At 39.8% G+C, this 22,531-nt stretch overlaps 1 protein-coding gene across 46 annotated transcripts in view; it reads left to right on the forward strand.

Moving 5' to 3' along the window:
- The window catches only part of RIMKLB (ribosomal modification protein rimK like family member B), a 103,292-nt gene that overhangs the window by 22,298 nt on the left and 58,463 nt on the right, over positions 1–22,531 (forward strand). For 22 of the 46 annotated variants that reach the window (XM_078338751.1, XM_054238119.2, XM_054238120.2 and 19 more), the window contains one exon: positions 15,560–15,790. In XM_078338751.1, the coding sequence (XP_078194877.1) occupies positions 15,616–15,790 (175 nt within the window). In that variant the 5' untranslated portion in view covers positions 15,560–15,615. Of the gene's footprint in view, positions 1–301; positions 1,126–15,559; positions 15,791–22,531 lie in introns of all 46 variants that reach the window. The other 24 variants (XM_078338745.1, XM_078338743.1, XM_078338769.1 and 21 more) reach the window with 4 other exon arrangements.

Consider the following 22,531-nt stretch of genomic DNA (forward strand, 5'->3'; position numbering starts at 1 on the left):
GAGTCGTGCAGATTTAACATTTAATTTCTAAATTTTAGTATGTAAACCTCTAACTTTAAAAATAATCATAAATTCCTTTTGTAATGGTTACTGTTTTATTTGGTTAGTGTGTGAAAGGGGAGGAGGCCTGTTTTGTCTTGAGGTAATCAATCATGTTTATTTCTTTCTATCTTGGTTAGTGCTGTTAATTTCCTTCTTTCATGTCATTTATTTAGTTGTTAGTTTGGCAACATGGCTGTTGATGTTTTTTATCTTTCTCTGTCTCCTTTTTTTTCTCTCTTGTCTTCTCTTACCCTACCAGGTGCTGGAGTCCGCTTATCAGGGAGGGGGGCAGTCTGTGATTCTGAGAACAGAACCAAGAAGGGGAACAGCAAATTCAGTCACATACAATGCTACACTCAGTCAAGAGCCATTTTTTTCTTCCTGCCTTGCCCCCTGTCAGGGGGTAAGGAGCTGAGAATTTTACCTTTAGCCCATTGGCTACCAGCTGAAATTCTATTTATTTTAGCTTCTAGGGGATAGCTTCTTATTTTGCCCATGTTTCCTTAGAGTCCCTATTTAATATGCTCTTGTCAGTAATAGCATCTAGGGAGGAGCAGGGAGAGTGACAAGAAATTATCCCTTTCTTTTTTCCCTTCTCAATCAGACCCCTTTTCCTCTCCAGAGGGAAATTACCAGTAAAGTCTTAGAAATCTACTTCTCAGCCATACTGTGAAGAAACACTAAAGTGGACATTATTTTCTCTGATCAGTGAACACGAACCCAGCTTCAGGCGTTGGTTTGTTGTGGCACATGGAGAAACTGTCTTTTAAAATATCTCCCAATTACCCTTTTCACAAGTTGTATCCACCTAGGATTTGCTGCTGGGGTAAGTCACTAGATTTATTTCTCAAAGTTCCTCTCTATGAGCAGAAAGACTGACCAACCATGAACACTGGTAGGGGCCGGGAAAAGGGGACAGAGCAGAGCCAGTTGTTCCACACTTTGGGAAGCAGGAGTAGCTTTTATCATCTTCCTCTGGGGAGCAGGCATAGAGACATAAACTGAGTGAAAATGGGTGGAGGAAGAACTTCTATAACCACGAACAACATGTGAAGAGAGAGAACCAAACATAAAGTAAGGAGGGTGAGTTTTATTGTATGTTGCTTGCTGACAACTGTTTTGGGGGCACTTTAGGGATATACATTCATAGAAGGACTTTGTTTTATGGCAGATTAGTTTACAAAGAAATTTTGCAAGTGGGATTACGTCATAAGCATATGAGAAAAGAGCGTTCAGAAATTGTCATTATGTGGCCAGATGTGGTGGCCCATGCCTATAATCCCAGCACTTTGGGAGGCCGAGGTGGGTGGATCACTTGAGGTCCGGAGTTGGACACCAGCCTGGCCAACATGGTGAAACCCCATCTCTGTGAAAAATGTAACAATTAGCTGGGTGTGGTGGTGCATGCCTGTAGTCACAGCTACTTAGGAGGCTGAGGCATGAGAATCGCTTGAACCTGGGAGGTGGAGGTTGCAGTGAGCCAAAATTTTACCACCGTGCTCCAGCCTGGGCAACAGAGCGAGACTGTCTCAAAAACAAAAAGCAAAAAACTGTAATATGTTATTTTAGAATCTGAGGGAGGAGGAGACTGTGATAGGAACAGTGAAAAAAGTATTATTTTTAAATGTTAGCTGTGCTGTTATGTGCAGTTGTTTTAGGAGAGGTTGAGTAGGGAGATTACATACAGATGTTGGAAATTGTCATTACATAGATTTTTCTGCTTGTCATATTAGGGATTGTTAAGAAATAAGATAGTAACTCCAAAAGTATCTGTACATAATACGTTTCAGATTTATGTGCCATATGTATCCGTGTACATGTTAGGTTTGCAGAAAAGTACTGACTTTCTGGCTTCATGGTAACTAATGCCATGATGTTATTTTTAATGTTTTCTTTTCCAGTGTTTTTTCCCCTCTCAAAATTGGCTTGGAGGACAAAAGCCACAGAGCTAGCCAGCTCTACTCCCCTCGAGGCTGGTCTACATGGAACCCATCTGTTTATGTCTTTTTTCTTCTTTCTGAAATTATGTTATTGTTTTTTCTTCTAACTTTGTTAGCAAAGCTAATTATTTCTGGATCAGTTATATGATCATTATGGAAAGTAAGCATTAGGCTTGATTTTTTTTTTTTTTTTTTTTTTTTTTAAAGAGAACCTGAAACATTAAATATGAATTTTAGATAACCGCATTTAGATCTTATTGAGCCCAGGCACGGGTGGCCCACGCCTATAATTTCAGCACTTTGGGAGGCTGAGGTTAGTGGATCACTTGAAGTCTGGAGTTCAAAACCAGCCTGGCCAAAATGGCGAAACCCCTTCTTTACTAAAAATTAAAAAATTAGCCGAGTGTGGTGGCGTGCACCTGTAATTTCACTCGGGGCTGAAGCAGGGGAATTGCATGAACCGGAGAGGCTGAGATTGCAGAGAACTTAGATCATACCACTGCACTCAAGCCTGGGTAAAAGAGCAAGACTCCATCTCAAAAATAAAATAAATGTTATGGGGACACACATTTCCCTGATATTTAATATTAAAATAACTGTGATTTTTGATGCTCTTTTACAACTTTAGCAGATTAGTAAAATATGTTCTGCCTTTTCTCAGTGTTACATATCAGGTTATATGTTTCCCACTGTGGATAACAGCAGGGAATAAAATGGTTATGGGTTCTGTCTTCATGGAGTTTTCAGACTAATTTAGGTAATCTTTGTATTTTTCATCTGTCAGTTATCCCAGCAGTATCTGGAGGAGTCTACTAGATTCTTAGGAAATGTATACTAATTTGTGAATTGATGAGCTGGCCAGACAAAAATCTGTTTAAACATTTACATGCTTCATTAATTTTACTACTGTTTATTTCAAGTGTCAGTATATCGTTATGACAAAAAAGATTCAGACCTGTTCCTTTCTTAAATGCTTTTATTCTGTATTCAGCTTCATACATCTTTTTTTTCCTTCTGATGCTAGCTCTTCATGGTCCTTTAAATTTAGAAATACAGTCTCTAAAATGGAATATAGAATTGCTGTATGAGATCAGACCATTTCAGCCTGGTGCAGTGGCTCACGCCTATAATCCCAACACTTTGGGAGGCTGAGGCGGGTGGATCACAAGGTCAGGCGTTGGAGACCAGCTTGGCCAACAAGGTGAAACCCTGTCTCTACTAGAGATACAAAAAAAATTAGCAGGGCGTGGTGGCAAGCGCCTGTTATCCCAGCTACTCAGGAAGCCAAGATAGGAGAATTGCTTAAACCTGGGAGATGGAAGTTGCAGTGAGCCAAGATCGCACCATTGTAATTCCAGCTTGGGCGACAGGGCAAGATTCTGTCTCAAAAAAAAAAGATTAGACTATTTCTCTCTTACTCCAATTTTGGGGAGTATTTGAATTTTTCATACTTTATCAGAAAACCGCATTTTGAAAAGTCAGGCAGGTTTATCCAAATAGCAACCTTGGAATTCATCCCTGAGGCTTTAGAGTTCTCAGTTGTTTGTTTATTTCTTTGACTTGTGATTTAGTTAGCCATATCTGTAAAGCCTTGAGCTTGAGGATAAATGAATAGCTTTCTAAGTCCTTTTTCAAAGTAATATCTGGAAAGAAAATTTAGGCAGAAGGCTAGACATTTATCATGTTTAATATGGGAAACCTTGGGACTTTGAACTGTACTGTGCATCAAGTCTAGGATTTGCTTTCAAATTTTGTGCCAGAAAGAATTTGATGTAAATATCTTCTATTAAGTGAAATCATTAGAAATGTTTGGAGGCTGGGCACGGTGGCTCACACCTGTAATCCCAACACTTTGGGGGGCTGAGGCAGGTGGATCACCTGAGGCCAGGAGTTCAAGACCAGCCTGGCCAACATGGTGAAACCCTGTCTCTACTAAGAAAATTAGCTGGGCATGGTGGCAAGTGCCTATAATTCTAGCTACTTGGGAGGCTGAGGCCGAAGAATTGCTTGAACTCAGGAAGTGAAGGTTGCAGTGAGCCAAGATCAAGCCACTGGACTCCAGCCTGGGCAACAGAACAAAACTCCCTCTCAAAAAAAAAAGAGAAATGTTGTTTGGATTACAGAGAAACTTTTTTTTTTTTTTGAGGCAGGGTTTTTTATGTTGCCTAGGCCAGTCTTAAACTCCTGTCCTCCAACAGTCCTCCTACCTCAGCCTCCCAAAGTGCTTATTTTTTGTAGAGATGAGGTCCCACTGTGTTACCTAGGCTGGTCTCAAACTCCTGGGCTCAAGCAGTCCTTTTGCCTCAGCCTCCCAAAGTGCTAGGATTACGTGTGAGTCGCTGTGCCTGGCCCCTAACACTTTCTAATTGTGACTTTAAACAAGTTATCTAACCTCGCTGCTAGAACAGCATCACTGCCAAATGAAGACCATAACACATTGCAGACGGATGGTTGTGAGGATTAAATGATAAAAATAAACCATCTCACATTGTATTTGGTACATATAATTATTCACAATGTGAATTTTTTTATTCAAATTAGCTTTGATGGTTCTGATTTCTTTGTAGGAAAAAAGCATGGAGAAATAGAAAATCTCAATTCTAGTCTTGAGTCTTGTGATATCTTGAGCTGGTCTTTCTTTAAATTGGGATAATAGAAGCCTGTGATCTCACATTAATATACAGAGTAAGTGACAAAATATATATAGGAATTGTGTTGTGTGTCAGGCATGGTGGCTTATGCCTGTAATCCCAACACTTTGGGAGGCTGAGGCGGGTGGATCGTTTGAGGTCGGGAGTTTGAGACCAGCCTGAGCAACATGATGAAACCCCATCTCTACCAAAAATTAGCCAGGTGGGACACTGTGTGACTGTGGTCCCAGCTACTCAGGAGGCTGAGGTGGGAGAATCACTTGAACCCAGGAGGCAGAGGTTACAGTGAGCCGAGATCACACCATTCCACTGCAGCCTGGGCAACAGAGTGAGACCCTGTCTCAAAAAAAAAAAAAATTGATTTGGTAAGGAAAATGGCATTTTATAAACTCGGATTACCTAAACATGCTTGCTTGTTGAACATGTGTTCAGTCATGACTTAACCTGTAAAAGAGCAGTTATCTTTATAACAAATAGTGTCATTTAAAAAGTATGATCATCTACATGAAAACATAGACTTTAAAAATTCATCTTATAAACAAATGCTGGAGAGGATGTGGAGAAATAGGAACACTTTTACACTGCTGGTGGGAGTGTAAATTAGTTCAACCATTATGGGAGACGGTGTGGCGATTCCTCAAGGACCTAGAAATAGAAATTCCATTTGACCTAGCAATCCCATTACTGGGTATATACCCAAAGGACTATATCGTTCTACTATAAGGACACATGCACACGAATGTTCATTGCAGCACTGTTTACAATAGCAAAGACCTGGAATCAACCCAAATGCCCATCGATGATAGACTGGACAGGGAAAATGTGGCACATATACACCGTGGAGTATTATGCAGCAATAAGAAACGATGAGTTCGTGTCCTTTGTAGGGACATGGGTGAACCTGGAGACTGTCATTCTCAGCAAACTGGCACAAGAACAGAAAATGGAATACTACATGTTCTCACTCACAGGCGGGTGTTGAACAATGAGAACACATGGACACAGGGAGGGGAGCACTACACATGGGTCTGTTGAGGGGAATAGGGAGGGACAGTGGGGGGTGGGGAGTTGGAGAGAGAGCATGGGGAGAAATGCCAGATATAGGTGAAGGGGAGGAAGGAAGCAAATCACACTGCCACGTGTGTACCTATGCAAATATCTTGCATGTTCTTCACATGTACCCGAAAACCTAAAATACAATTAAAAAAATAATTCATCTTATAGCACTGGCAGACACTAGTTTTTAAAACTAAACCTTAATTATATGGTATGATAATGGCTCAGGCTTGGGTGCAAACGTTAACATGTGTTAAGTTTTCCCTGACTCGTAAAGTCATTCTTCCAGAGTATGTCTTACTTAATGAATGCGTTAACAGTTGAGCCGTGGCTCATGCCTGTAATCCCAGCTATTCTTGGGAGACTGAAGCAGGAGAATTTTGCTTGAGACCAGAAGTTTGAGACCAGCCTGTGCAATATGGTGAGAACCTGCCTCTAAAGAAAAAAAAAAAAGGAAAATATTAATTGGGTGTGGTGGTACATACCTGTAGTCTCAGCTACTTGGGAGGCTGAAGTTGGAGGATCACTTGAGCCCAAGATTGGAGGTTGCAATCATGTCATTGCAGGCTTGGTGCAGAGCAAGAGCTCAGCTCTTAAACACGCAAGCCCCAAAACTAAAACCATTTGAGTTCAGAGTTTACTAAATAGGTAAGTGTTTATATCTTCCAAGCAATAGGATGCATGAAATAATATAATATGTTTAGAAAATTGGAAGTGACAGAGGGCAGAAGATATGTTTGGAGGCTTTTATGGTAATCCAGGTGTCATAAGTTGAATATACTGGAGATAAGAGTAAAGTAGGCCAGGCATGGTGGCTCACACCTGTAATCCTAGCACTTTGGGAAGCTGAGGGAAGGATAACTTGAGGTCAGGAGTTCGAGGCCAGCCTGGCCAACATAGTGAAACCCTGTCTCTACTAAAAATACAAAAATTAGCCAAGTGTGGTGGCGCACACCTGTAGTCCCAGCTACTCTCAGCTACTTGGGAGGCTGAGGCAGGAGAATTGCTTGAATCCTGGAGGCAAAGCTTACAGTGATCCAAGATCACGCTACTGCATTCCAGCCTGGGTAACAGATTTTTGACTCCCATCTCAAAACAAACAAACAGAAAAAGAGTAAAGTGCAGGTGATAATATTAACATTTAGGAGATAGAATTAGCCTTGTATCAGCAGTGAAGAAGGGTGAAAATAAAAACTGATAACCAGTTTTCTGAATTGAGTGCCTTAATAGGGAAAGGTATATCAGGGTTCTCCAGAGAAGTAAATAAGATGTATATATGAATATATGTGTGTATATATATAAAATTATATACATATTTTAAGCAATTGGCACATATGGTTGCGGAGTTGTTAAGTTCAAAATCTGCCGGCAACTCAGGTAGGATTTCTGTGAGTCTTTCTGCAAGTCCTGAGTCTTGAGGAAGAGTTCCTCCTCCTCAGTTTTTGCTTTTTAGCAGGACCTTCAACTGATTGGATTAGGCTGCTCCACATTATGGAGGGTAATTTCCTTTACTTAAGGTCAGCTGAAGAGATGTTAACCACATCTACAAAATACATTCGGCAATGTGTAGACTAGTGTTTGCCCAGACATCTTGGAACTGTAGCCTCACCAGGTTGATATGAAATTTAATGATCACAGTGGGGAATGTAGGTGCTGAAACATTTCTGTGAATAAAAATACATTAATTTTTTTTTCTTTTTTTTTTAATGAGAAGGGGGTTTCACTCTTTCTGCCCAGGCTGGAGCAATGGTATGATCTCAGTTCACTGCATTGTTGGTCTCCGGCGTTCAAGAGATTCTTCTGCCTCGGCTTCCTGAGTAGCTGGGACTACAGGTGTGTGCCAATCCACCTGGCTAATTTTTTTTATTTTTAATAGAGACAAGAGTTTTACCATTTTGGCCAGGCTAGTCTCAAACTCCTGAACTCAGGTGATCCGCCCACCTCAGCCTCCCAAAGTGCTGGGATTACAGGCATGAGCCACCACACCTTTTTTTTTTTTTTTTTAACATCCTCAATTGAGGCAACAGTGGGTGGCATTTAGGTAGGGATGCTCAGTAGGCTTATTGAAATAGAGTCTGAAATTTAGTTGAGAAAGGGGTATCTAGTGGGTCAGTAGGTGAGTAATAGTTGAAACCTGGATTCAGATTACATTTCTAGAAAGTGGAAAGCAGTTTAAGAATAAAAACTCTAGGGATTATGTACAGAAGGAGAAGTATCAGGAGGAAAGTCACAGAATAAGAGACTTGACAGCATACCTGAAACTTTATGAGAAAGTGTGGAAAAAACATTCAATGTGCTATTTCTTATTCTTTCAACAACACCAATCAACACAGACCGAAGACCTACTGATGGGGATTTCTCCTTACCAAGAATAATTTCACAATGGACACCAGTGAGGTGTCCTATAATTCAGTTTTGATACTATATCCCCCTGGTTGAGTACACCCACAAGTTAAGTGCTCAGTCCCCAAAACCCCTGCCATGCCCCACTCCAGTACAGGCCTCTGGGCTTAAGCCAGAACACTGAATGGCTTTAAGTTGGAGTTACCACCACCCTGTTTTTGGGTTCAATTAATTTGCTAGAGCAGTTTACAAAACTTAGGGAACATGTTTACCTATGTATTATAAAGGATACAGATGAAAAGATACATGGATACATGGGGCAAGGTGCGGAAAAGGCACAGAGCTTCTATGCTCTTCCTGGGTGTGTCACCCTCCAGGATCTTCTATGTGTTCAGCTATCTAGAAGATTTTTGAACCCAGTTCTTTAGTGTTTTTTGTTTTTTGAGACTTCATTACATAGGCATGATTGATTTAAACCGTTAGCCATTGGTGATCAACTTGACCATCAGCCTGTCTCCCTTCTGCAGAGGTTAGGGGATGAGACTGAGGTTTCCAACCCTTTAATCATGCCTTGGTCTTTCTGGTGACCAGCCCCCATACTAAAGCTGCCTAGGGGCTGCCAGCCATCAGTCAGTATTAGCATACAGAAAGACATCATTTTGGAGATTCTGATGATTTTTGGACTAGTATGCCAGGAAACGGTTGAAGATCAAATATATATTTTGTAATATCACACTCTTAAGAGATACAAATTTGTTTTCTCCACAAACCTGATTCAACTGTGTGATTCCTATCCAAGAGTGAATAATATTGAAAACAAGTCTTTATTTTTTTTATCCTATGTACAGTCATTCCCAAAGCAAGTCTGTACTGACAAATGGAATAAATGCTATTAAAATTATATGTTACAATAGAATTCTATAGAAATTCTATTATATATTAGTATACGTATTTTCTTCAGTAGTTGGAATTTGGAGCTCATATGTTACGGATTTTCTTAGTAGTAAGAGGTACCTTAGTATCTTCAGATGATAGATTCTGATTTTTTGCTTTTTCTATACTAGGATAAATACTTTTGGGAAGGGTCCTTACAAGAAAGATGAGGGAGAGAAATGATTTTTCATTTTAACTTTTTTCCTCTTATCCTGTGATGTAATAGAAATCTTTTATGCTTTCATTTGTCTTCGTACAGAATATGTTGAAACATCCTTTTGGAAACTCTAAATATTTGTAATGTATTTTGAGATTTTGACTCTCAACATTGAATTTTTCCTTTGCTTATTAAGGAAATTTGATCCAGTAAGAAACAGAACACTAAGTATTAGATCCCAGAATGTTGACTTGAAAAACTTTTAAAGTAGAAAAATAAATTATTCCTAGGATTAGTCTAATAATGGGAAATAAAAGTTGGGAGAGAAAAAGTGTTACTTTCTAAAATACTACCCTAGAAAAAATCTAGGAAATCTTAAGTAGTGAAACAAATGTCTGTTTAGTTCCTATTTCAGAGGATGAATGAAGCACTTTAAGATTTCCAATTGTTTTGACTGAGTATTCCAAGATTCAGGGCTGTTTTTTATTGGTATGCTGATCCACAAGTTTGTGTGGGAAAACTGTCTCAAAAAGAAATTCTCTTAGTAGAATTTCTCTTTATTTCAAAGAAGGTACTTTTTTTTCAGTAGTATTTATTTGGCATCTCATATTTGTACATTGTTTTTCTTGATACATTGGAGGAACTAAAGAGAGGATGGGATTGGTTGACCTGAGTTTACATTCTAAGAGGGAGAATACTATATAGTACTCATCTATATGTGGACATTTGCAAATGATGCATTTATCTTTTGCTACTGGAGAATATTTTCATACAGGTATCTTTGGGTAACCAAGTTTACTCCTTTAAACTACTAGGAAAAAAGTAACATTTTATTTTATAGAGGACTGTACTGTCTTTTAAAATAGGGAATATTATCTGACCTTACAGATTCTGGATCATTAGCAGGACTCATTTTATTGGTGTACTTTTGAGCTCCTGTACTGTTTAGATTTACTAGAATCCTTTTGACTTCTTTTCAGCATTTTTTTTTCTGTTTTTCTTTTATGTTGATGTTAGCAGATGGGAAAAGTAGAAAAGTAGATGTTTTAAAATTCTGTTAAGAGGAAATAGCTGTGCCCAAGGCTGGGGGAGAACCATTGAGGGGCAGAAGCAGGCAGTCATGCCTGGAGCCTCAACCTTTGGGATTGAAGTCTTCACCCAGTGTTTCTGGCATCTCAGATGTGAATCCAGTTGGAGCAGCCCTAAGAAGGTGAGCAGCTATTGCTGCAGCAGCCCTTGGGGAGGCTTCATTGCCTGGGCACTGAGGAGGCTAGCCATATGTCCTCCTGTGGGAATGAGAGTGTGCCACTAGACAGGTTTCACTTTCCCTACTTTCACTTTCTGTGGTTTCAGTTACCCCCTGACACAGTACAATAGGATATTTTGAGAGAATGGGATAGACACGACATTCATGTAACTTTTATCATAGTATATTGTTATAATTGTTTTATCTTTAATCCCTTACTGTGCCTAATATACAAATTATCATAGGTATGTATGTTTACGAAAAAACTCTGTGTGTGTGTGTGTGTGTGTGTGTGTGTGTGGTGCAGTTTCAAGCATCCACTGGGGGTCTTGGAATTATCCCCTGTAGATAAGGAGGGATTACTGTACTTGGTAATCAGAGGTTTAATGTAGAAAAATGTGTTCTTGGCCAGGCTCGGTGGCTCACGCCTATAATCCCAGCACTTTGGGAGGCCTAGGTGGGTGGATCATGAGGTCAAGAGATGGAGACCATACTGGTCAACATGGTGAAACCCTGTCTCTACTAAAAGATAAAAAAAAATTAGCTGGGCGTAGTGGCGCGTGCCTGTAGTCCCGGCTACTTGGGAGGCTGAGGCAGGAGAATTGCTTGAACCCAGGAGGCAGAGGTTGCAGTGAGCCGAGATCGTGCCATTGCACTCCAGCCTGGGTAACAAGAGCGAAACTCTGTCTCAAAAAAAAAAAAAAAAAAAAAAAAAAAAGAAAAATGTGTTCTTTTATTTTTTTTTGTTTTGAGATGGAGTCTTGCTCTGTTTCCTTGGCTGGAATACAATGGCATAATCTGGGCTCGCTGCAGCCTTGACCTCCCAGGTTCAAGCAATTCTCCTGTCTCAGCCGTCTGAGTAATTGGGATTACAAGCACCACCACTCTTGGCTAGTTTTTTTATTTTTATTTTTATTTTTAGTAGAGACGGGATCTTAACCATGTTAGCCAGGCTTGTCTTGAACTCCTGACCTCAAGTGATCTGCCCACCTCAGCCTCCCAAAGTGAGGCTCCCTGCCAGTTTATTTATTTATTTATTTCTGAAATGGAGTTGCGCTCTATCGCCCAGGCTGGAGTGCAATGGCATGATCTCCACTCACTGCAACCTCCACCTCCTGGGTTCAAGCAATTATCCTGTCTCTGCCTCCTTAGTAGCTAGGATTACAGGCATGCACCACCATGCCTGACTAATTTTTTTTATTTTTAGTGGAGATGAGGTTTTGCCATATTGGCCAGGCTGGTTTCAAACTCCTGACCTCAAGTGATCCGCCCACCTGGGCCTCCCAAAGTTCTGGGATTACTGGTAGGAGCCACCATGCCTGGCCTAGAAAAACATGTTGACTGAAAGCTTTGTGGCTCTTCAGGGGGGAATATTACTATTTTCTGGTTTCAGAATCATTGGAAACACTGTTGTAGCCCATGTAATTTCTGACTACTTATATATCAGTAGCAGCAGAATGTTTCTACTTTCCAGTTGCTAGTGACTATAACATTCCATTCTGACTGCTATTGGGGCAGCAACTGCCACACTCAGGTGAAATCCTACAGTGCAGTGAAATTAATCATCACTTGGCAGGGCATGGTGGCTCACAACCATAACCCCAGCACTTTCGGAGGCCGAAGTGGGAGGATTGGTTGAGGCCAAGAGTTTGAGATCAGTCTGGGTAACATAGTGAGACCATATCTTTACCCCCCAAAATAAATAAATAATTAGAGGTCAGGCTGGTTGCTCACACTTGTAATCCCATGATTTTGGGCAACACATCAAAACTCCATATCTATTGAAAATATAAAAATTAGCCAGGTGTGGTGGTAGACACCTGTAATCCCTACTCAGGAGGCTGAGGCAGGAGAATCGCTTGAACACGGAAGACAGAAGTTGTAGTGAGCCAATATTGCCCCACTGTACTCCAGCCTGGATGACAGAGGGAGATTCCCTCTTAAGAAAAAAAAAATTAGCCTGATACGATACGCTCCTGCTGTCTCAGCTGCTTGGGAGGCAGAGGAAACAGGTGCATCACTTAAGCCCAGGAGTTTGAGGCTGTAGTGAGCTATGATTGCATCACTGCACTCCAGCCTAGACAACTAAGTGAGACCCTGTTTCAGGAAAAAAAGAAAAAATCTGCCAGCGGATGAGTTTCAAGAGTTAAATGTCAGGCCAAGGCATGGACATAGCTTCAGAGTACTGGAGGTCAGTGATAGAGCCTTTTAATAACTACTGATTACAGACATTTTTAGGGCATTTTTACAATTCTTTTGTCAAGGGAAGCTGAGGATATTCTACATCAGGCTTTCTGGTTTAACGTTTTCTTTTGTGGAGCTTTGCTTCTGAGTGAGACCTTCCCAAGTGCCCTGGAAGGGCCTGTGTGGGTATAACCTCTCTTCCTAATGAGCATAGTTAGCTCTCTGGATACAGTGTCTGGTCAGGGACACACTGTGGCCTCTCCTGTGATTATCCACAGGGAGGAGACTGAAGTGCAACCCATAAGAAAAAGTTGTCCCATCAGGTTGAGATGCTAGTGCAGGTTTACTCTGTACCTTTTCCATACTGCTGTTAAAGTGGAAATCTCTTTTCAAGGAAAGTTTCACAGAAATGTATCAGAAACATTCTGTTCAAGGAGGAGGGTGGATAAGGCTTATTGCCTGTAATATGTGTGAAATACCCTGTTGTAGGGAAGCCATAGTGTTTATATATTTTTCATTTTAATGAGCCTGATCCTCATTATCTTTTTTGTTTTTTTTTTCTTTTGAGATGGAGTTTCACTCTTGTTGCCCAGGCTGGAGTGCAATGGCACGATCTCAGCTGACTGCAACCTCTACCTTCTGGGTTCAAGTAATTCTCTTGACTCAGCCTCCCTAGTCGCTGGGATTACAGATGCCTGCCACCATGCCCAACTAATTTTTTAATTTTCTTTTTTAGTAGAGACTATAGGTATGGCCACCATGCCTGGCCTTATCTTCTAATAAATGTGTTTGTTTGTTTATTTTGAGATAGGATCTTGGTCTGTCACTTAGGCTAGAGTGCAGTGACACTAATATAACTCACGGCAGTCTCAGCCTCCTGCACTCCAGTGGTCTCACCTCAACCTCTTGTGTAGCTGGGACCACAGGCACATGCCACCATATCTGACTAATTTTTTAATTTTTCATAGAGACAGGGTCTCGCCATGTGCCCAGGGTGGTCTCAGACACCTAGGCTCTATCTGTCCTCCCACTTCTGCCTTCCAAAGTGTTGGTATTAGAGACTTGAGCCACTTGCCTGGCCTAATAACATTTAAATATTACAAACTTTAGCACAAATATACTTTATAATTTACAAATTGACCAAAATTGGAGAGAGTATGGTATTTAAAAGAATAGACATTTGAAAGAATAAAACATGTTTATTTTTGAAAATCATTAAATATGGCCAAGTGTGGTGGTTCATGCATGTAATCCCAGCCCATTGGGAGGCTGAGGTGGGCAGATCACCTAAGGTCATGAGTTCAAGACCAGTCTGGCCAACATAGTGAAACCCTGTCTCTACTGAAAAAAAAAAAAAACAATGCAAAATTAGCTGGGCATTGTGGGACATGCTACTTGGGAGGCTGAGGCAGGAAAATCGCTGGAAGCAGGGGTTCCAGTGAGCTGAGATCATACCATTACCCTCCAGCCTGGGCTACACAAGTGAAACTCCATCTCAAATAAATAAATATTAAATATTCAGAACTGCTAACCCTGAAACATCCGACATTAAGTTAGCATAGTTCCTTCCTATGTGTAAGGTGAGTTACTAGCATATCCACAGCGTGGGTATAACAAGAGTGAAACTCCATTCAAAAAATAATTAAAAATAAAAAATTATTAAATATTCAGAACTGCTAACCCTAGAACATCTGACATTAAGTTAGCATAGTTCCTCCCTAGCATGTAAGTAAGCTCAGTTACTGTCATATACCCAGTTTAGATATTCTGCTTAACAGAGACTTATGCCTTCGAGGCAATAGATTGTGGGGCAGTAGGTAGGTTAAAAGAGAAGTAGGTAAGTGTGGCAGACTTGGCATTTCAAGGTGCTTGGGAATGTGTGCCATTGGCTCTGGTGGTGCCCTGCCCAGCAGTGCTCTGCTTTTAAACCGTGTGCACTGTGGAGCAGGCCCTTCTTGCTGGTACCTGGAAGGGTGGACTATGTACAGCTGCCGCTATACAGGAATCTGCTGTATGGCCTTTCCTTCCTGCACTCTTTGCCCTGGACTTTTTCCTTTTGTGTTAGTTGTGCAGTATTATCTGGAATGATACTTGAATGATAGTTGACATTTTGTTTTTTTGTAAACACTTAAAAAAGTCTTTTTGTTGCTTGTTCTGAAACTTGTAACTTTTCTGCTTCTCAGGAAGATGATTTTTAATGTTACATTGCTCATGATACAAGCCGGAAGCAACACTATCTGAAAAAACAGTCCCTTTATGCATTTTAGTAAACAAGCTGCATTTATTTTTAAAAATTCTATTTATAGAAAGAATAAAAACATTGAGTAAGAGCATGCTGTCCTCTGATTGAAATAAATGAAATTTGTGAATGGACCTGGACGTTTATTTTGGTTATTGAGACCTCTTTTACTCATTCTCCAATTACTTATTTTGGCTGAAGCTACTATGTAAATGACCTCATCATTGAAGCTTACCTAGTAAGATAAGTGCTACTACCTATTTTTTTTTCTACATACCTATAACAAAACCAGGGAAGAAAACTGAATATAAAGTTAGCCACAGATACAAAAATATACTTAAGTGGGGTTTCTAATGATTGGAAAGATGGAGATACATTGATGATTGGCATTTCATTTTATATCAACAGAATGTTGAGGGAGGAGATAAAAAGTCAGTGATTAGATTAAACTGCATTCCTAGACAATATGTAATATTGGGAATGGTATTTAAAGTTTGTGCTAAATGACCAGCTATGATTATTAAGTTGCAGTGGCAGCTTCCCCAAGGAAAAATAGAGAAATCATATTTCTGAAGAGGTGGTCAGTTTCCATATTACTAGTGTATAAACATTTTAGTTTGAATAAAAGGGAAAAAGAAATAGCATCTCTCCACTTGTTTTTTCCTGTTTGTGTAATTAGTATATAATCATGGCATTTACTTGTCTGAAATCCAGAAATCAAGTAGATTTCTTGATTTACCTTGTGTGTATATTTTCTTTTCCATCTAGATAGACGTTGCATCTGAGAGGAAATAATCCAGGCAAGGAAGCACAAGCTGATCAAGATGTGTAGCTCTGTGGCTGCCAAGTTGTGGTTTTTGACAGATCGTCGCATCAGGGAAGACTATCCTCAAAAAGAGATTTTACGAGCATTGAAGGCCAAATGTTGTGAGGAGGAACTGGACTTTAGGGCTGTGGTGATGGATGAGGTGGTGCTGACAATCGAGCAAGGAAACCTGGGTGAGTCTATACTAAGTGATCTTTTGGATTTTTACTTAGAATATGATGAATTTGCATGTTTTAGGAATAATTTGGACAGAGGAATTGTTAGCCTTGTCATTACTAAGTATCTTCTAATTATAAGGTCTAATATATTTTATGGAAGCAAATGAAAACACTAATATTTATTAACTTTATTAGGAAACAGTTGTGAGGGAAATTAAAGATGACTTTCAAAACAAACAATAAAACAAACTAGGCCCATGCCTGAAGTTCCAGAGGCTAAGGTGGGAGAATCACTTGAGCCCATAGGTTTGAGTCCAGCCTGGGCCACATGGTAAGACACAGTCTCTTAAAAATAAAAGTGAAGTTGATTCTCTAATTCCTTTCATTTTTACTGTCTTCTAGTTTTAAAATACTTTGTTTATAAGGTACTCTTAAGGAAATTTGTATCTTTGGAGGTTCTTTGAGTAATACTTGAATAATAAATTAAATCCATGTGATTCCTTTTTATAAAATACTTTATACATGCAATATAAACTAATATGGTTTTTCTTATAGGTAAAGGTGTCTTAATGATTTAACTCAGTGATAAATATTTCTAGTATTTTTAGTAGTTTGTATTTGTTTTAGGATTTCTCTATTTTTTATCCAGAAAAAATAGAGAAATTCTTTAGTGAATTTCACTTTCTTTTAAAGTTATCACTTTTTTTAAAAACTGATTTTCAGGAAACTCAAAATTTTTGCTTTTGAAAGTTTTATGGCTGGCTTGCTGTAGCTAAAGTGGTAGTTTCTGTCAGGGAGAATTATATGGTGTCATAAATGGAATATTTGGTTTTCAGAAAATACTTCATAATTTAATGATACAAAAATTTAATACATCTTAGATCACTTTCTTGCTTTGTGACTAGAATTATACTGAAGCCCTGTGATTTAATTTCCTAATCAATGAAGTGAAGCAAGACAGTTATTATGAGAATTAATGCTATGCAAAACACAATAGAGTCTTAGCTTTATCTACCATGGTAGGATAATTTCATTCACAGGCTAGTTAACCTATCTAGAGTCTTGTCTAAATTAATAATATGTTAGTATAGGTTGAGTATCACACTAAGTATAATCTCTTAGAAAACATTACTTTTATTTTCAGTCCTCTTTTAACATTTATTTCATCCACAGTACTTTTGGTATCTGTTGTTGCCATAGATGTTTCTTTGTTTCGCTTAAATGAATACGTACTGTTGTTCTTTTATTTTGAGACAGGGTCTTACTTTGTTAAGCAGGCTGGAGTGCAGTGGCATGATCTTGGCTCACTGCAACCTCCGCCTCCTGGGTTCAAGCAATTCTCCTGCCTCAGCCTACTGAGTAGCTGGGATTACAGGCACGTGCCACCACACCCGGCTAATTTTTGTATTTTTAGTGGAGACAGGGTTTCACCATGTTGGTCAGGCTGGTCTTGAATTCCTGAACTCAGGTGATCTGCCTGCCTCGGCCTCCCAAAGTGCTGAGATTACAACATGAGCTACTATGCCCGCCTTCTCTTGTTTTCTTGAATGTAGTTACTAGCTTTATGAGGATGAGGCTATTTCATTTTCAGCATAATTCTCTTTTCAGTATATGTTGCCTGACATACAGGGTCCAATACCTAGTTATTTAGATTCTGGAGATCTGGCATAGAGTCTATTTCATTCTTTCGTTAGGTATTATTTAAGCATTTACTATGTGCTTGATAGTGGTATGGTATACGAAATAAGATATAGTCCCCCTATATTCTAAAGGATAAGGTTAACAGTCAAACAGTCACACAAATAAATGTAAAGTTATTTTCACTTTGGTAAGGTATGAATGAAAAGTATGAATGTACGTTGTACCCCTCTCATATCTGTGACTGAGACCCTTGATCAAATCAAGGTAAATCTTCTCCAAAACTCATTATCTGTGACATGCTTGTTCAGCTTACAGAGCTTTTTCAGTATAAGTGTATATAGTTATTTTTCAGTATAAGTGTATATACAGTTATTATTAAAATTGGAGTCAGAAACTCCGACACTTGTTTTGAGAGACATGTTTTTTGAAGTCTGCATGAGAAGAGACATACTAGTGTAAAACGTTAGTTCACTCAACACCACTCCCACAAGGCTTCTGGAGTTTGGAAAACCAAAGGCTATAGCCATAGTTCCTTATGAAATCTAGTGGCTAACAAGTAATAACACAAAATTTGGGAAGTAGAAATGGGCGTCTGTCTTTTTTTTTCCCCCCTGAAACAGAGTCTCGCTCTCCCCCAGGCTGGAGTGCAATGGCATGGTCTTGGCTTACTGCAGCCTCCGCCTCCCAGGTTCAAGCAATTCTTCTTCCTCAGCCTCGAGTAGCTGGGATTACAGGTGCACGACATTACGCCTGGCTAATTTTTTTGTATTTTTGTAGAGATGGGGTTTCACCATGTTGGCCAGGCTGGTCTTGAATTCCTGACCTCAGGTGATCCACCTGTCTCGGCCTCCCAAAGCGCTGGGATTACAGGCGTGAGCCACCACACCTGACCAGGCATCTCTGTTTTTTAAAAGTGTTAAGTTGAAAAGGATCTAGGGTTGAAAACCATTGCTCTTGACATTTTTCCCAGTTACCTAGTAAACATTTTCATTTTATGCTCAAGTGGCATTTCTGTGCCATTCTAACTTTTTTCTGTCAAAACTGTCTTGTTATCTCAGCTTCTCTGTCTCTGTAATATCACCTTTCTCTCATTGAGCTAGCCTTACCAGTAACATGTCTTTTTTTTTTTTTTTTTTTTTTTGGAGACAGAGCCTTGTTCTGTCGCCCAGGCTAGAGTGCAGTGGTGCAATCTTGGCTCACTGCAACCTTTGCCTCCCAGGTTCAAGCAATTCTCCTGCCTCAGCCTACTGAGTACTGGGACTACAGGCTTGTTCCACCACGCCTGGCTAAGTTTTTGTATTTTTAGTAGAGATGGGTTTCACCGTGTTAGCCAGGATGGTCTTGAACTCCTGACCTCATGATCCACCTGCCTCGGCCTCCCAAAGTGCTGGGATTATAGGCGTCAGCCACTGTGCCCAGCAAGGTTAAGACCAATATTTTAATTAATAGGTAAAAGAAAGAGAAAAGAAATCAGCTCTCTCCAGTGAGAGAAAGGGGTACCTACCTGAGTGGGGCATTCCATGGCTTCAAATTTTAATGACTTTAGTTAGTCCTCTAGCTTTTTTCTTTCTTTTCTGTTTTCGTTTGTTTGTTTGTTTTCTTTCTTTGAGAAGGGGTCTCACTCTGTCACCCAGGCTAGAGTATAGCGGTGTGATCTTAGCTCACTGTAGCCTCAACTTCCCAGGCTCAAGGGATCTTCCCACCTCAGTATCTCTTTCTTTTTCAAAATTGTCTTTTCTTCTGTAGCATTTTCATATCTTCATTAAACACAACTTTTATCATTTTGATATTAAAAATCTTTAGAAACATACTTTTCCTTTGTAGTATTAAATCTAATTTTTAAAGTTTTGAGACTTTCGTTGATGTACCTCCTATACATTCAGGCATTTCTAGGAGGGGCTGTTTTTTTTTTTTTTTTTACATTTTTCATATATTATTTAACTCTTGTCTTATGGGGAAGGTGATATTACCATTATACAGATGAGGAAACATCCTCTTTCACAGAATTAAATGGAGAGATTTAAACAAATTGGAATAAGGGAAATGTTCTAAAATTGTAACTATTGTACAATACAGTGAAAATACTAAAAACCACAGTTTTATACTTTAAATGGATGAATTTTACAATATGTGAATTATATTTCAAAGCTGTTTTAAAAATGCTACATGTCATCTATGCAAGCAGTGTTTTCACAGTCGAGGTAAAGAGAGGGTATAATTGTAAATGAGAAGGCATAGAAGTTCTTTTGCTTTTTCTTTTTTTTTTTTTTTTTTTTTTTTTTGAGATGGAGTTTCGCTCTTGTTACCCAGGCTGGAGTGCAATGGCGCGATCTCGGCTCACCGCAATTTCCACCTCCTGGGTTCAGGCAATTCTCCTTCCTCAGCCTCCCGAGCAGCTGGGATTACAGGCACGCACCACCGTGCCCAGCTAATTTTTTGTAATTTTAGTAGAGACGGGGTTTCACCATGTTGACCAAGATGGTCTCGATCTGTTGACCTTGTGATCCACCCGCCTCGGCCTCCCAAAGTGCTGGGATTACAGGCTTGAGCCACCGCGCCCGGCCCTGCTTTTTCTTTTTTTTTCCTCATTGTCTCTCCATTTGTGTCAGTGTATGTAAAACTTCTCTCTTGAACTTCCCTTACAAATCTGTTCTTGCTCCAATATTAGTCTTTTCTATTAACGGTATCCTCATCCTAGCCTAAGCTTGAAGAAATTATGAAGCCAACTTTCTTGTTCATTCTCCCTTACTTGCAAATAATAATGTAAAAGACTTGTCTGTTTTGTTTGTAATATATCTGAAATAATGTCTGTTCTTATTACTGCTAATGAAATCAAAGTTGACTGAACTATTAGAGAGTAACCTCTAAATTTGTTTCTACTTTAAATTCATCTTCTAATGTACTGTGGTCAAATTAATCTTTCAGAATTATGGCTCTAGTTATATTTGCCGCTCCCAAATCTTTATCTCTTTATTGTCTAATCCTCCAAGGTTTTTTGTTGTTGAGTACCTTCATCGGTTAAAAACTTTTGAAACATTCACTTCAATATATGCCTGTTTTAAAATAATGAATAATGTGCTGTGCTGTTGCCTGTTGTAGGACTGTCCTTGGGCTAGCAGAATTATATTTTCCTTGTTCAGCTCTTTCCTTTTTTTAGACGGAGTTTTGTTCTTGTTGCCCAGGCCAGAGTACAATGATACTGTCTTAGCTCACCTCAACCTCCGCCTCCTGGTTCAAGCAATGCTGCTTCAGCCTACCGAGTAGCTGGGATTATAGGTGCCTGCCACCACGCCTGGCTAATTTTTGTATTTTTAGTAGGGATGAGGTTTCACCATGTTGGCCGGGCTGGTCTTGAACTCCTGAACTCAGGTGATACACCTGCCTCAGCCTCCCAAGGTGCTGGGATTACAGGCATGAGCCATCTCATCTGGCCTTGAAAATGCCTTCTTCACTAAACTTAATCTTTCAATTTAAAGTGAGAGATATGTGACTCTTTCTTGTCCTTGAACACTTAGAGCCACTGTAGGATTATTAACTGGCCTAATTTCAATATTGTTGTCACAAGGAATAGGGAGGCCCAAGGAGAGGGAGAGAGATGAGGAAGCCACTTGGTAGAGCCATTTGACTCAAGTCGTCTTTCTACCTCAGCCTGCCAAGTATCTGGGACTATAGGTATGCGCCACCACGCCTGGCTAAGTTTTGTTTTTGTGGAGTTGGGGTTTTGTCATGTTGCCCAGGCTGGGCTTAAGCAGTCTGCCCACCTCAATCCCCCAAAATGCTAGGTTTGTATAGGTGTGAGCCACCATAACTGGCCATTCTTCAGTCTTTTTTATTCTTTTTTGTTTCTCTTTCACTGACTTGGTGATTTTAGATGATCGGTCTTAAAGCTCACTCCCTAGGGAGATTTTCAATTCAGTCATTTGTTTTCTCTAGCTATAGAATTCGTTTGATTTTTAAAAATGATTCTCTTTGTTGAAAATCTCATTTGGTTCATTTTTTTCTTCCTGATCTTGTTTAGTTCTGTGTCTATATTCTCTTACAGCTCACTGAATTTCTTTAATAAGATTATTTTGAATTCTTTGTTAGGTACTTTGTAAATCTCCATTTCTTTAGGATCATTTACTTTTGCAGCATTTTATTATTTGATGGTATTCTTTTTTTCTGATTTTTTTTTTTTTTTTAAATGATCCTGAGGCCAAGTGTTGGTGTTTGTGTATTTGTTGATGTGCATACTTATTCCGGTCCAGTGGCTTTAGCAGAGAAAACCTTTCAATAGTCAGCTCATCCAGAGATTTCTGTATGGTGTGGTCTCTGAATGGTTTGGACTGCCACTTGGGTTTGCAATACTGGGCCTGGAGTCTAGCTTCATAATTGCATCACTCAGATGCTGAGCCCGAGTCTGTAGGGACTGGCCAGGTTTTGGGATATAGGCTTGGCACCTGGGTCTACAAATGCTGACACTGGGTTGGGGCTGGAGGCTGGATCTGTAGGTCCTTGCCTAGAAACTAAGTCCTCAGTTACCAGCCTGGAGTATGGTGCTATGGGGGACTGCCTGTCACTGGGTTTTACTGATACAGGGCTTGTGTTGGATCTAAGGCACATCTGTTACTTGCTTCATTCTCCTGCTTACGGTTAGTGGAGGGGTGATGTGGGTAATGTGACACTGTCCTTCTTACCCTCTTTAATGCGTTTATCTTATTTCTGTGCTACCTCCCGGTACTATAATTTCTCAGTTGATTTTTTAGATCTGATAAATGTACTTTTGTGCATTGGTAGTTGTTTACATTGTTTCTGTGAGATGGCAAGCACTGGATCATCTTACTTCACCATCTTGCTAACATCCAGAAGAAAATTACTTGCTACACACAGGTCTCAGACATCCCAGGTCATGATGGAGGCAGACTTCTCATTTAAGTAAAGACATTTCTGAAAACTCCATATGCAGACTGTCTGCTCGTTACAATTTTATTTCCCAGGAGGGCAAGGGATGCTCAAGTCATCCTAGAGTTGCATCTGCCCCAAGTCTGCAGCTGGCCCCTTTGCATGTGTTCTGAGTCTGCAGGGCACACCAACCCTAACAGAGGCCACAAGGGGGCAGGGAAGGTGGGAGCCAAG

Source organism: Callithrix jacchus, chromosome 9 (genome assembly GCF_049354715.1).
Source record: "Callithrix jacchus isolate 240 chromosome 9, calJac240_pri, whole genome shotgun sequence".
Classification (NCBI taxonomy): domain Eukaryota; kingdom Metazoa; phylum Chordata; class Mammalia; order Primates; family Cebidae; genus Callithrix; species Callithrix jacchus.